The sequence below is a fragment of the Rhododendron vialii genome, chromosome 7a, assembly GCF_030253575.1.
Source record: "Rhododendron vialii isolate Sample 1 chromosome 7a, ASM3025357v1".
Lineage (NCBI taxonomy): Eukaryota > Viridiplantae > Streptophyta > Magnoliopsida > Ericales > Ericaceae > Rhododendron > Rhododendron vialii.
Genome location: NC_080563.1, coordinates 40,159,217 through 40,174,782, shown reverse-complemented (window position 1 = coordinate 40,174,782; position 15,566 = coordinate 40,159,217). Strand labels below are relative to the sequence as shown.

The window sequence follows — 15,566 nt, the reverse complement described above, 5'->3', positions numbered from 1 at the left end:
TGAGAAATTCATGTGTAACAGTTACAATTACATTTATGATGTGTACATGGCATTTCTCATAATTTAAGAGCAAAACTAAAAATACACGAAATTATCATGGGTTCATTCAACGCTAATAATCATAATTTGAATCATTCATTTGGCAAATAAAATAGAGCTTTTTAAGCCCCAATTAATTAACTTGATCGGTTATCGGATATAATTAGACATAAAACCGTAAATATTCATTTTAATTTCATTATATAAAACCAAATAGGTCCAATTAAAAATTAGGAGACGAAGTAAACAAAATGGGCATGATTTACAGTGAAATCAAAAACCCCAATATGTCATCCGTTTCCGCCGGAGAGGTCGACACTCCACTGAGCTACCAACGAACAAAAATAACCAGTCGATGAAAATGCCCACCATGCCCTCCCCCTCCGCCGCCGCCCACCTCACCCTCCTCGCCCTCCTCTCCGCCACCACCTTCTACTGCTTCTACAAATCACGCCGCCTCAAAAACCTCCCCAGAAACCCTAACCCTAACTCTCCGCCCAAAGGCAAGCTCTTCTACCTCTCCCAAACCAACACTTCCAAAATCCTAGCCCACCGCCTCCTCGACCTCCTCTCCTCCAACGATCTCCCGTTCGACCTCGTCGATCCGCACAACTACGAGCCCGAGGACTTACATAAGGAAACCCTAGTTTTGATCGTCGCTTCCACTTGGGAAGACGGGAAGCCGCCTCCGAATGGAAAATTCTTCGCCGATTGGTTGGCGGAGAGCGCTGAGGATTTCAGAGTCGGGTCTCTGTTACTTAGGTACCTCACTTCGGCCTAAATTTTCGTTATGGTATTTTCGTTCGTCTTTCCTTATTTTGTGGTGAATTGAATTTGCGTGATTTTTTGTGTTGTAGAAAGTAAATTTTATGATAAAAAACAAAATGGAGTTTAATAAAGACGAAAAAGTTCCAATGCTGGGTACACTTTGGCCTAAATTTTCATTTTTAGTTGTTTCGTACGTCGCTTTTTTATTTGTTATTCAATTTTCGTTAATTTTTTTTGGATTAATCGTTCGTCTTTGCGAGATAAATCTAAAAGTAGTACTAGTAATTTGATCAAAAGTAGTACTAATGATTATGATCAAGTAAAAAAAAGTTTGAAACAACTGTCTTTTAGTCTCTTTTTTCAACTTGGGTCTTGGTAATTTTGAATTTTTCTAATTTCTCCATTGAGATGAATGACCAGTCATAAAAGAATTGATGAAAAACTGAACAAAACATCAATCACTTGTCTTTAAGAATAATTAATTTAGCCCAAATCCACTCTCAGTAAATGTAGGTTTGCTGTTTTCGGCGTCGGGAGCCTATCGTATGGAGAGAACTTTAATGCTGTGGGGAAGGAGTTTTCGAAGCAGATGAGAGCGTTGGGGGCTGAGGAGGTTTTGCCTTTGTGGGAAGGGGATGTGGATGGGGGTGATTTGGATGAGGTGTTTGGTGCTTGGAGTGAGAAGTTAGTTAGGGTTTTGAATGGTGGGGGTCTGGGGAATGCGGCATTTGGTGTTGGGTATGGGGCTAAGGATGAGAGTGAGTATGAGATGATTAGCGACTCAGATGAGGAGGATGGGGGAGAAAATGGCGGGGAATCGGGTGTTGTAGATCTCGAGGACATTGCGGGAAAAGCTCCTTCAAGGAAATCTACAACAATTGTCAAGTCTAATGGGAAATTGAATGGTGAGAAGGAAATGGTGACTCCTGTGATTAGAGCTAGCTTGGAGAAGCAGGTACTTCTTTTCAAAGTATTTTCAATTATTGTTGGATGTTTTCAGGAATAAACATGTCTGTAAATATTGTTGGGTCTTTGTGTTTGAGTTTTTCTGTTTAATTTAGGAATGTCAAAATCCATGGCTGGCATTTCCAATTTGTTGAGGCTTAAGTTCCCATTTACCTGTCCTTGAACTCGTGAACCCTCTGAATCCCTTTCAGCGTCTGCATTTTTCTTTTACGATGATATTTTTATTACTTTTCTGTTTTTATGGGTGGGTTATTTCTTTGGTGAAAGAAAAGGTAATTACCATGATGTAGCTCACTGTAAAAGTGGGTGTAAACTTATTAGCTTTTTGAAGCTTGTGTAAAGGATTGTCTGCCAAAGGTTCAAATTAAACTTTCTCTGAAGGAAATTCATCATGATCAGCCCGAGCTGTCACATGGCAATATCCTTGTTGAGAGAGAATTCAGTAGTTGTTGCTTGCCTGATATTTGTGATTATCTTTTGTTACAGATATGGTTTGGTCTTTGGTGTCTTGGATTATATTTACATGTGTGTTACTCCACTCATCATCCTGCTAACTTCTCATGTTAACTTCCTGTCTTCAAACGTTTTGTTTGCAGGGTTATAAGATTATTGGTTCACATAGTGGAGTTAAATTGTGTAGATGGACCAAGGCACAGCTTAGAGGGCGTGGAGGTTGCTACAAGCACTCATTTTATGGCATAGAGAGTCATAGGTGACGGTCAATTACTTTGTTTCAGAATATAATCAATCAACATGCTTTTTTGTGATGCCCATAGTAGAATGCATGATGCATTAGTGGGTCATGTGGGTTCCAAGTCACAGCTTGGCAATTAGAGATTTGTAATTACGTGATCATATATACTGATTTTTAGTTGCTATCTCTCTATCAAGTCTTACCTTATCCATCGGTCTTATAAATTGAGTGTGGGATCATATGACTGCCTTATGAGAATGAACATGACATGTATTGCAAGGGATAGGGGCCTTTGTCTTCTTTTTAATCTTTGATAAGAAAGTAACGTAGAACCGGTAAGTGCTATTTCATAACAATAGGTATTATGTTTAATATCTGGTACTATTTACTACTCATCAAAGAAATTAGCACTGTAGTACGAATAAAATCTGAATTCATTATCTTCCATAAGTACTTTGTGCATCTGAAGCACAGTATCTTCCATATGGTGAGATTATAAAATGGGTGTTGTTTGAGCAATGTTGGGAAGCCTAAGTTTGGTGCCTTGTAATGAAGAGATAGATGCATCTCCCTTCTCAATCCGGTGAAGCTCCTTGCCTTGTTCCTCCATCTCATTTCTTTTGTTGGGGAAATCCCCGCCGAACACCATCTCTTGTTTGTATGAGGATTACTAGTACTATTTTTTGCTAACTTTGATCACATAAGGACGTCGCTGTATGATGTGGAAATGTGGACTTTTAGGTTCATGGCTACTTTTCTCTTGGTTGAAAGGTCATGCCATCCACAATGTGAGCTATGGCTTTTGTTGTCCGAAAATCTGACTCTCTCTCTCTCAATTGATCAGGTGCATGGAGACAACTCCAAGTTTGGCGTGTGCCAACAAATGTGTTTTTTGTTGGAGGCATCACACAAATCCCGTAGGAAAAAGCTGGCAATGGAAGATGGATGATCCCTTAGTTATTGTGAACTCTGCCATAGCACTGCATACAAAAATGATAAGGCAAATGAAAGGAGTTCCAGGTAGGCCTTATGTTTCTGAGCTAGTATAGTTTGTGTAAATTGTTCTTTAGTCCTGTGTTCAGAAATGATGAAGCAAAAGGTAAAGTATTATTTCGTCCCTTGAACCTTGCTTCAGATTTCAGTCATTTTCATTTATTGGTGGACAGTTGGACTATATTGACCTACTTGTAGAATTTCAAAGCTGAATAGAATATTTGAAAGATGGAGGATCAAATTCAGGTTTTGAGCCATGTTCGAAGGGCAAAATGAAATATTCCACCAAGCAAATGAAAGTGCTTTTGGTTTTTTGACTATTATTCAATTTGACGAACTGAAGTTAAGTTGAGGATAGGGAATTTTTCGTACAGGTGTTAAACCAGAGCGCTTAATGGAAGGACTTTCTCCGAGACATTGCGCCCTATCGCTTGTCGGTGAACCGATCATGTATCCGGAAATTAACTCACTTGTAGATGAGCTTCATCGGAGGCGTATTTCTACTTTTCTTGTAACAAATGCACAGTTCCCTGAAAAGATTAAGATGCTGAAACCTGTTACCCAGGTTTGATGCGCTCATCTATTTAATATCTGTGACTTCATACCGTCTGATAATCTTCAAATTGGAACTTGGATTCTCATAAAAACCATTTTTGGCTTATGCAGTTATATGTTAGTGTAGATGCTGCAACAAAGGAGAACTTGAAGGCTATTGATAGGCCACTTTTTGGGGACTTCTGGGAGCGGTTTCTTGTAAGTGCTTCTCTTGGAAGCCAAATACTTGTTGCAAAACTATCTGTTGTTATCTTGTTTCTACTCTTTAGTTTTTCCCCATTAGTAAATTCATACTATATAATAAAAATGGTAGGGCATTTCCTGACATTAGGAGGGGTACAGAGAAGGAAGATGACCTTAAGGAAAAAGAATCTTCAACTCAGTTGTCCTTGTCAACCACTTTATAGGTTTATGTTTCGTTTTAGCGCAATTATATCCTACGTCTGTTGCATGAGATTGTGGGTCCAGTGGCTAGCTTTTTGTGAGGGAGGCAACGGATGTGTTTTTTTGGTGACATGAATATTCTTCCACCTTTGTTTTTCTCTCACCCAGGGCTCTACTTGTTTTAATATTGCAATAACAAATGCCAGGATTCCTTGAAAGCTCTCAAGGAGAAGCACCAGCGAACTGTTTATCGCTTGACACTAGTTAAAGGGTGGAATACAGAGGACCTAGATGCCTATTCTAGCCTGTTTGGCATCGGAAATCCAGATTTTATCGAAATTAAAGGTGTCACCTATTGTGGATCGTAAGTACTTCTTTGCAAGTTGGTTTTTTTTGTTAATTTTGTTGATTTCCATTCCTTGCTGAATGGTCAAAGATTTTTTTTAATAGGTCTGCTACATCAAAATTGACAATGGAAAATGTGCCCTGGCATTCTGACGTTAAAGCGTTTTCTGAGGCTTTGGCTCAAAAAAGTAAAGGGGAGTATGAGGTTGCTTGTGAGCATGTCCACTCATGCTGTGTCCTCTTAGCAAATGCCAGTAAGTTTAAGATCGACGGCCAATGGTTCACATGGATTGACTATGAAAAGTTTCATAATCTGGTTGGTAACTCCATCCTATTTTAATCTTCTGGTCCATATTCCAATACTATTTTACTTGTATAATACATGAATTTGTTTGGGGTTACTCATAATTCAGGTAGCTAGTGAAAGACCTTTTGACAGCAAGGATTACATGGCGGCGACACCATCTTGGGCTGTTTATGGAGCGGAAGAAGGTGGCTTTGATCCAGGCCAAGCTCGATATAAAAAGGAGCGGCATCACAAGTCAAGTCACTGACAGATCAGGTGTGTATTGAATTTTTGACTTACCCACAGAAAATAGGTTTGATGTAGAATACTATGGAGCAGTATATATTGCCTTCATTTTTGTTCACTAAAATCAGGTTCTACCGTACTTGAGGTCTTTTGTACACCAATTTCGAATTTAGAACAATAGGAGACTGCAATTACGTGTTGGGTAGGGAATGTACTTCGCTTGTCACATTCTCCAAGTTTAAGTGCCTTACGACTGGTTTGAAATAGATCAAGATTCAAGCTTCCAAGATCTATGAATTTGTTTTGGAAATGATGGTGTTCCTCCTTTGTGCATATTTACATACATTTTTTTCCCATATCTTTTCTTTTGTTCTTATCGTGAGTATGAAGATGTAAGAAAAATGTTTTTGCTGTGCACTGTCCACTATAAACTTGTTCAAAATTCAAGACTGCTTATATCGATTTGATTCAAGAGTTAAAGTGAATGTCACATAGGAATGGTGGTTGACAGTGATTCAGCGCAGAATGCAGATATTGCTTTTAAACATCGGACCGCCCATCTTCGCCCGTCTGCAACAGAATTTTTTGACACTTGATAAGTTGGATTTTGCTCTTCATAATCTTTTTTTCTAAAGCATGTGATCTAGGGCTTCTGGGTTCAAGAAACATATCTAGGGCTTATGGGTTCAAGAAACATTATCTGGGGCTCTTGGGTTTTGGATGGCTCATCTTCTCTTGTTAGCAACAGAAAATTTGTGCTCCTCGTAATCTTTTACCTTTAAGCATGTGATAGGGCTTCTGGGTTTAAGAAACCACACCTAGGGCTTTTGGGTTTTAGGTTTTAGGTCATTTGTTAGGATTACAGTGTTGGGGGTTCTTTTGGCCATTTGACAAGCAATTGACAACTCATTGAGTTGTTATCAGCAGTTTTCTTTATTTATATTCTAAGTTGTAGTAATATTTTGCTGAGAAATTTATTCTGCATAGACATCCAAATATTATTGTACATCCGTAATCTAGTTTGACTATCGTTCAAAATCCGTAATTGATAATTAAGAGAAATTACTTAACTCTCAAACACCCCCTTTTAGATAAAGCTAAGGACAAACACCTTGTTTAAGACAAACATGGGAAAACGTATTTGCCCAGAGTCCTAATATCAGTATGAGGCCCACCCGATATACGTCAGAAAATAACTTGATACTCCCGCTGTATACTCATTTACCTCATATAACACGTGGAACTCACGTGGGACCCACAGGTATCACCAACACTTGCTTAAATGATCTGCAGGTACCGTACTCAATTTGAATAGTGGAAATTTGCATCTCTAGGTGGTAGCTGGCGGCTGTAGACCGAAGATATGGAGAGTAACAACGAATGATTATTTAAGTGCTTCTACTTTAATGTCTTAGGGTACCACGACGTTGTGTCTCAACATCTTTTTGCACAACAATAATGTGTAGCCGAGATAGTGTTTGGGCATGCACCGTGGAATAATTTTTCCTCGTGTACATAGTTACTGGTGATTAATGTTGATAAATGAATCAATTTAACGAGCTGAATAATTGATTGATCAAGTTTTGTTTGATAACGAGCTTTATACTCCTATGTTCAAGCTTGACTCGTTTATGAGACAAATCAATCTCAATTGAACTTTAATAGAGTTGATCTCTGTTTCGTTAATCATATATAAAATGGAAACTAAAATCAAACCCGTCGATTTTTTCGAGTTAAAAACCAAAACCGCAACCGCGGTTAAAAGAATACTCCTACTTGTTAAATACACCGTCCCTTGTTTGGATAGTGTTTTAAAAAAAAAATTCTCAACTCAAAAAATACTTATTACCCATACTTTTAATTATTACTCACCCCTATCTCTAATTATTATTCTCATTTTTCTCTCTATATCTCTCAAATTATTACTCTTAATTTGAATCATTACTCTCATTTCTCTCTCAACTCATAATCCTATAAAAACTTTCAAACATTTTTTAAAAATTCATCCAAACACATAGCATTTATCACTTCGATTTGATTAGGTAAGTATAGGTAACATGCGGTTCAGGTGAAATTGCTCTGCTAATCCAAGAGAACAGCACTCCAGAAGAAACAGCTGGCATAAAAGACTCCTCAAGAGTGCAGTCACTTCATTGCTAGCCCCAAAGGGTTAATCCAATTGATTGGTGAGTTTGTCTCTCACACGATTGATCAGTATTCGATTTTCAGAATCAGATAGCAGGAGAGTAATTTTTCATCAATTTTCTAATACCGGTCTGGATGGCTTGTCTTTGACTAAATGAAGAAAGAGATCAATTGGGGTGTGCATAAATTGGCTCGGACATACTGAAAAAATTATAATCAAATGCTTAGCCGTGGGGTTGTAAATGAGCCGACCTGAGCTTTGTTGAGCTCGAGCTTGGCTCGTTCACTAAATGAGCCAAAAACTTAAGCTTGGGCCAAACTTGTCATTTATTGAGCCAGAATGCAAACAGAAGAAGGGTTTCCAATCAGTTAGGGGGGGTAAAGTTTCTCCGAGCTATAGTTAGAGGGGTTAACTGTAATTTACCCAAAAATTTAGTCAGAAGAGCCCAATTCCCGCCAAGAATACTCTCTCTCTCTCTCTCCGTAGTCCGTACAACCCCCCCAATCTGGAATCTTCCTGCCAGAAGAGATTGGGTTACTCTTTTAACCGGGGTTAGGTCCTTTGCTTCCTTCCTTGATAAGCTTCCACCCAATGTTTTCCATCAACTTCCCAACTCCGTTCTTCCTTCTCCATTCTAAGGAGTAAAGATTGAGGTTTACACTTTACAGAGGAAATCAGATCTCAAATGGGTCAAAACAAGATAACCAAGAAAATTACTCCTACAAATAAGCAGAGGATACAACCACCAAGAGGTGTGAAAACCCAACAAAATTTGAATCCGAAGAAAAGGGTTGGACCTGGGAAAATCGTCGAGAAAGAAGAGCCAGAGGAACCACCTCGGAAAACCAGAGCTCGAGATCGTCTAATTACTAGTAACTGCTCTATTCCCCTTTTATTTTCTCCCTTTTTTTGTTTTGTTTGTGGGAAGGTCTCAATATGAAATTTGAGAATAACTTCTACACGGAGGGTCCATGTAGAAGCAAATGTCCACCAAGCCAATCAAAACAAGCCAACTCAGGCTCAGCAAGAAGTGAGGCAACTAGCAAGGTGTGGGATCCTCTGTCCCAACTCTTTGAACCCATCATATGTGCCAAATTCTCCTGTCTCGATTTGTGTCTTAATTTAATCCTAGCCCTCGAACCAAATTTCCTCTCTCTCACTTATCACTCCGCCGGCGAAATCACTCCCTTAGCGCCTTCTCCTCTTCGCCGCCGGCAAACTAAGCCATCCCTGCACTACTATAGTTACCCGAACTGTAGATTGTGGGTTCTGTGAAGAAAAAATCCACCGATCATTTAACCCACTTCGCACTTCCGACCTTCCCTCATCACCATTTTTCGTAGCTCTTTGGATTTGAATCCTAGCTAAATGCAACAATCTAACCATCTATAAGAATCACATGGAATTATAGTAAGGATTGAACTCTAATTCATCTTCAAGTATTTCTCAATATAAGCAACTGATCGGAGTTTGAACTTAATTTTTTCCGTTTTGATTTAGTTTCAGAGTCCCAAAAAGTGGGTTTTCCGATCTGTTTTTTCTTTTTTCAGTTTCAATTTGATTTTGGAATTCCAAGGATACAAACCCTACCATCCTAATTTTGGAACTCCACAATTTGTAGTGTGCATTTCCGGGTGCTCTGGTAATTTTTTGGTTCAAAGTGAGGGTTTGTAGACAGAGAAGAAAAGAAGGGTCAGGTCAGGCGAGTGAGAAGCTGTGGTAGCGGAGTGAGAAGGAAAGAAAGAGGGTTAGGTCTGGCGAGTATGGTGGCGCCATTATGGTTCGGTTCGCTGGCGGCAAAGAGGATAAAGCCCTGAGGGAGTGATTTCGCCGGAGAAGTGTTAAGTGAGAGGGAGGATCCCACGCCTTGCTGGGTGCCCCACTTTTTGCTGAGTTGGCTTGGTGAACATCTTTGTAAATTATTCTCATGAAATTTATGTTACAAATCTCATGATTTTATTTTCTCGGGAAAAATCAGTATTGTCAGTTTCGAATGCATAGGAGTAGCTGATAAAAAAAATGCATGAGAGCACGTGATGGGGGGTTACCGCTCCACTTGCTACATATCTCTTCAATTGAGAGAATTTTCACCCAATTCTCCACTTGAGATCATGATGAAAATACCATTTTTATGTTGAAGCAAGTTTATAGGTTTTTACTAGTCGAACTTGGCTTCTGAATTGAATGATTTCATAAGAAAAAGAAAACAAAGGGTTAGAGTGATTGGGCAAGAAATTGTGAAAAATGTACAAAGATATAATTTTTGGGGTTAAATATGTAATTTTCGAGAGGTTTCTTTCTCATCATACCAATGTTCTAAAAGTATCTACGAGTCTAGGTGCTAGTTGGGCGTTTGACCACTTTTGAGTGTCGAAGCCTAGTAATCGGCGATTATTCGGTGCATAACAATTAGTTAGATCTAGTCGGATAGGCCCCGCCTGCTATTAATTCCTTATTTTCAGAACACTGCATTGCAACCTTTCTCACCATTCGATGTCAATTTCAACTATTCTAATTTTTCGTTCCTAATTTATCAGCTTCTCTGTTTTGGTATTCAAAATGTGGATTTGAGTGCATCTTTTATGCATTGTTCATACTCCACGTCTAAAGTATCAAAGTCTATCATTTCAAATAGAAGAATTTATAGAACAAACATGTAAGGGTTGGAGATGCTCTCACTATGTGTTTCGTTTCATTTTCGAGAATTACTTGTTTCTGTGTTGTTTTTAGGTTTCTCCTTATTTTCTACTGTCGCGACCTAATTTTCTACTGTCACTACCTCTTTTAATGCTAATAACCAATGATTTGCATCTATTTGGTCTTCCCTTTGCGCTCGATGTGTGTCCTGTACTTTCCGATCACTTCCTAGCAGTGGCAGCTCCAAAAAAAAGTTAAAGGTAGGCATCCAAATATCATAAACCAAATCAAACTTCAAGTCCCAATCAATAATGGTCGGTTACATGAATACGTTTTCTCCAATTCTGCAATTGTACAATTTTTCACATTGCAGGGGTATTATGAATCGGCTATCTGTGATTTACAAGACCATTAATAAAATAGATGAAGAAAATCATCATGTAAGTATACTATTTTTCCTTTTGCAAAGATCAACTTATGAATGGTTGTGTTATTGACAGCCTAAAGTGTTATCAACAAGGTAATAAGAAAACAAAAACACAATTTTCGATGCACTTTTAGTACTTTCAAGGCACTTTCATACATAGAAATTTGTATTGGTTTTTTGCTATTTTCTTGCCTTATGGGCAGCCTTCCTATTGGGCTGTTATTAGTATTTTCCAATTACGAATTCCTATGTTCTCTCCCCCCCTCCCTAATCAGGGCCTCCTAGCGGCGAAAGAAGGTTGTCGTCGCCAATGAATCTCGATAGCGTGGATTCCGAAAAGGATCAGTCCAGTCGGTTAAGCGAGGATAGTGTTAGCAAGCCGGGTGGGGGCGGAAGTAGCGAAATTGCAATCTCTGCTTCCGTCAAAGCAGTGATGCTCCAGGGTGTGAGGGACGGGGAAGTTAAGATTGTTCACCACCACAGTCGCAGCAACAGCAACATTACAGAGGCTGTCCACATTCTCAGTACTGACGTGCCGTATTTCCAGGACCCGAAGAACAGACCATTGAAATTCTGGGCCATCCGATTGCTTGAGCGAAACCCGAAAAAGTTGGATCTGTTTTGCGACTTGCCGACCAGTGCGGAAGGGATGGAGTGGCTGGCGGCTGAGCACGAAGCGGAGATTCAGCAAGGCCGAACGTCCAGCGCTCCTCTCGGGCTTTTGGCTCCCCCTCCCAACTTCCCCCCTCCGCCATATGAGTAGAGTTATAATTTCAGGACTATATATCTGATGGCTACTGTTCTGTGGGCTGATTCGGTTGCTACATTCTGGGTTGGTTGGTTTTTGTTTTCAAAAATAGTAGGTGATGATTTGCTGCTATGTTGGTTTGTTTCGGCCGTTAACTGTTGAGTCATAGGTGACTGTTTATCATTATGGAAGTATCTTGGAGTATTGATTATAGTCTACTTAACAAGTATCCTGTGATCTGGCCCAAACACTAGATTTCGTTCGTTTTAGAATTTTGGATTTTGGATTTTGATATATAGATAATGAGTATAGTAAGAAATAGAGTAATAATTGAAAATATAGATAATAATTGAAGAGAGATAGAAAGAAAAATCAGAATAATAATTAGAGAAAAATCAGAATAATAATTAGAGAAAAATAGGATAATACTCCCTCCGTCCCATAATATTTGTCCGGTCCGCAAAACGAAGACTATAAAATAATGTATTTCTTTTAAGAAAAAATTCAAATTTTTTTCATAAGTTAAAAGAACTCGTCAAGATCTAGTAAATTGTTGAATTTTTTTCCAACTTTTCTTACAAAAATTGTATTATTTTTACATCTCCGTTTTGCGGATCGGACAAATATTATGGGACGGAGGAAGTAATTAGAATTCAAAATTTAAAATCCTTAAACGAACGAAATGACTCTCTGAGTTATAAAAAAAAGTGCTCTGTGATGCCAACAGTACGATGCATGATGCGGTTTGTATGTTGTTATTGATGGTGGGCAAAAGAGATTATTCACACAAATCGCAACTCACACAGTACTGTTTACAACTCTAACAACAGTTATGGGTTTCAAGTCGCAGCTTGGCGGCTAGAGGTCTGTAATTACATGGTCATCTTCTTTTCTTTGCTATGCATATATTGATCAAATCTTACTCTACCCATGTAGATCATTATTTTATTTTATTTTAAGCTAAAAAAGTGCAAAAATGTGGCACTTTTCCGGTCCGCAATTTGAAGTGTTAAAAATAATACAATTTTTTAAGAAAAAATTCAAATTTTTTTCACAAATTAAAAATACTCATTGATATCTAGTAAGTTGTTAAAAAAATTTTGATTTTTTTTTGCAAAAATTATATTATTTTTAAAATTCCGTTTTGCGGACTGAACAAGCATTTTGGAACGAAGGAAGTAGCTTAATAAAAGTGGATAAACTATAAAATATTTGGATAAAGTAATTTTTTTAATTTTTTCGATTTGTCTCGTTCATCACATTGAGACGAATCAATAATTCACAAAAATTTGACTCAAAATTAACAAACGCAAATTTTTTTAATAAGAACAAAACTAGCTAAAAGCACTTTTTACTTGGCAGAATAGCCAGAATTCGATTTACGATTGATAATGGCATTTGGACAATTTCCCACTTGAATGATGATCATAATCACGAGCTTGCAAGTCCAGAAGAGAGGGGAAATTTAAGATCCGGAAGGAAAGTGCTGAAAGCATATGGAGATGTTATCACCTCAATGGTCGCGGCAGGTATAAAACCAACACAATCATATAATTATCTGTCTAAAGAAATTGGGCCAGATTATGTTGGATTTACTAAGGAGGATTGTTATAATTATTTGCATGGGGGGGGGGGGGGGGGGGGGGGGGGGAATCTTATTGAAGCAGGGGATGGACAAAGCATGATCAATTTTTTCAAGCGTAAGCAAGTTGAAGATCCTATGTTTTTCTACTCATTTCAAGTGGATGGAAAAAAACGAATGGCAAATTTTTTTTGGAGGGATGGAAGATCAAAGTTAGACTATGAATGTTTTGGGGATGTCATTATTTTTGATACAACATACCGAACTAACAAGTATAATTTGGTTTGCGCCCCATTTGTTGGTATCAATCATCATTGGAAAAACAAATTGTTTGGTTGTGCTTTTTTGTCGAATGAGACAACAGAATCTTTCATTTGGTTATTTAAGACTTTTCTAGAAGCTATGGGGAATCGACAACCGAAGAGTATTTTTACTGATCAAGATCAAGCAATGGCTAACGCAATAGAGGTAGTGTTCACTGGAGCACGCCACAGATTGTGTATGTGGTACATTTCAAATAATGCTAAGCAACATCTAGCTGGAGTATTTACAAATGCAAGTTTCAAAGCTTTATTTGACAAGTGTTTTTATGGGTGCTATGATTCAATTAAATTTGAAAGCGATTGGGCTGATATGGTTGAAATGTTTGGACTAGAGAATCATTATTGGCTTAAAAGATTGTATGATCTTAGGGAAAAATGGTGTCTTGCTTTTAGTGTAGACTTTTTTTCGGCGAGGATGAAATCCTCCCAAAGAAGTGAGAGTACTAATAGTGTTTTTCATCAAATTATGCGGAAGCCTATGTCTCTCCTACAAGTTATTCAATATTATGAGGAAAAGGTTGAAGAAATGCGGCGAGATGAAAGAAGTGATGATTTTCGATGCAAAAATGGTGCGCCACCAAAGGTAAGTAAGCGTGGTATTTTGAATCATGCATCTAAGGTGTACACTCTTGTCATGTTTAGTAAGTTTGAAGAGGAATTGTAGGATAGCTTTGGATTGAATTGTGTTCAAATTAGTTGCAATGGGACAACTTCCATCTATCATGTAACAGAGGATGGCTGTCAAAGGGTGCATATTGTTCAATTTGATCTTTCCAATGATGAAATCTCTTGTAGTTGTAAGTTGTTTGAGATTTTGGGAATATTGTGCAAACATGCTTTAAGAGTGCTTGTTATGAAAAATTACAAAGAGATACCTGAACCCTATATCTTAAAGAGATGGAGCAGAAGTGCAAAGTCAGGGATAGAAGGTGTTGTTGGAGAATCATTGCACCAAGAAGGAAAATCTACTCGCTCATTGCGCCTTAGTGAGTTGAATCATATGGGGCAAAATGTTTTTGATAAGGGCTCATTATCTCTTAAATGCACTGAAATTGTTAAGGATAAATTAATGGAGGCATTGAAGATGGTTGAAGAGGAGATAGCAAATTTGGATAGTGTAGACGATCTTAATTGTCTTGAAGAAGATATCATCACTTGTGTTGAAGAAATGCCTAGCCCTACTGATGATAGGCCTGTGCTTGATCCTTTACGCATTCAGACGAAAGGAAGCACCAACGCTAGAATAAAAAGTTACTGGGAAAAGAAGAAGAGGAAGACACGTAGAGTTTCAGAAAAGCCTCAAATGCCACATCCAAATCACATGGTGACTGGTGAGTTTCCTCTCTTGTTAGATAAGTTTTTGCTCCTAGAAAGATTAATTAAATAAGTGAGTTCAATGTTTCATTTTTGTGTAAGTTAGTCATTTCTTTAACATGAATTTTATAGTGTTGTTTAGACAAAAAAGGAAATCAAGGATCGGAGACTCTCAATTATCCTTTCCTAAGCAAGTAGTTTGACACTCATCAATACGGTGTTACAACAGTTGAAAGTTCCCATGAGTGCAAACAATCATAACCAGGTTAATCCAACTAGTGTACATGACCAATTCACCATCCCCACTCAGGTATTTGAATAACTTTATTCCACAATTTGTTATCCTTGGCACACGGAGTTTCAAAATCTCAACATTTTAATAGGAGTTTATCGATGCTATGTAGGTTTCTTCTTCAAATCCGGAGTTTAATTCTCTCCGTTTCAGCTGTATGAGATTACTAGTTGAGGAAGATGCAATACCGTAGTTGAGTCAAGAATGGAAATGCTACCACCATAGAAATGAAACAAGCAAGATATTTAGGGAATGTATTTTTTTTGCAAGGAATGATATAATGGTTGTAGTTTTTGTTTAATTTTTGGCTATTGTAGTTTTTGTTTAATCTTTGTGCTTTCAATGGAAATTTACAACTGTTAAATTTAACTACGAACCTTTTATTTTTGAATTGGTTTAAATCCTCATAATTTATACTTTACCTTTAAATTACAATTTTAAAAAAACCCTTGAAACGTGTTGTTACCTGTTGATGAAATATGGATCCTTTTTTGATGTGGATCTGGAAATGTAAAAAAATTGGATGAGAAGAAAGCAAAGAGGTAGCAGGAATAGCAGAGGAGTAATTTGGAGAGGGGTGTTTAGCTTTTTTGTAAAGAGGCATTTATGCGGGAAAAAAAACCCCAGATGTTTTAGTGCCAGGCTCAACATGAATTGGAGAGAAATAATTACACTTGAAGTCCTTAAAAATTACACTTTGTCAAGTGTCACAATTTTTGTAAAGGGGGATACCAAATTTGTAGTATACCGGCATACCAAAAAGTTTCTGTTACCACATGTGCATTCCACTTCGGTCGGGTCAAGGGTCGGTGGGAATGGCT

At 38.0% G+C, this 15,566-nt stretch overlaps 2 protein-coding genes across 6 annotated transcripts; both read left to right on the top strand.

Annotated features, from left to right (window-relative positions):
- The first annotated feature begins 296 nt into the window (after positions 1–296).
- Positions 297–11,447, top strand: LOC131333415 (S-adenosyl-L-methionine-dependent tRNA 4-demethylwyosine synthase). Of its 5 annotated transcripts, none has more exons than XM_058367919.1 (10): positions 297–801; positions 1,312–1,762; positions 2,370–2,485; positions 3,312–3,487; positions 3,835–4,025; positions 4,127–4,213; positions 4,606–4,763; positions 4,850–5,060; positions 5,158–5,306; positions 5,772–6,339. In XM_058367919.1, exons 1-9 carry the CDS (start codon positions 395–397, stop codon positions 5,296–5,298), a joined length of 1,938 nt encoding a protein of 645 aa, XP_058223902.1. In that variant the 5' UTR covers positions 297–394; the 3' UTR covers positions 5,299–5,306; positions 5,772–6,339. The 5 variants fall into 5 exon arrangements, with proteins under 5 accessions (XP_058223902.1, XP_058223904.1, XP_058223903.1 ...); XM_058367921.1 differs by lacking the exon at positions 5,772–6,339 and adding an exon at positions 10,762–11,447 and having other exon boundaries at positions 298–801; positions 4,850–5,064; positions 5,162–5,306; XM_058367920.1 differs by lacking the exon at positions 5,772–6,339 and adding an exon at positions 6,611–6,870 and having other exon boundaries at positions 298–801; positions 4,850–5,064; positions 5,162–5,306.
- A 1,771-nt stretch (positions 11,448–13,218) lies between these two features.
- On the top strand, positions 13,219–15,073 carry LOC131333010 (protein FAR-RED IMPAIRED RESPONSE 1-like). The gene is made up of 3 exons (XM_058367310.1): positions 13,219–13,722; positions 13,804–14,470; positions 15,063–15,073. Exons 1-3 carry the CDS (start codon positions 13,219–13,221, stop codon positions 15,071–15,073), a joined length of 1,182 nt encoding a protein of 393 aa, XP_058223293.1.
- Positions 15,074–15,566: the final 493 nt, after the last annotated feature.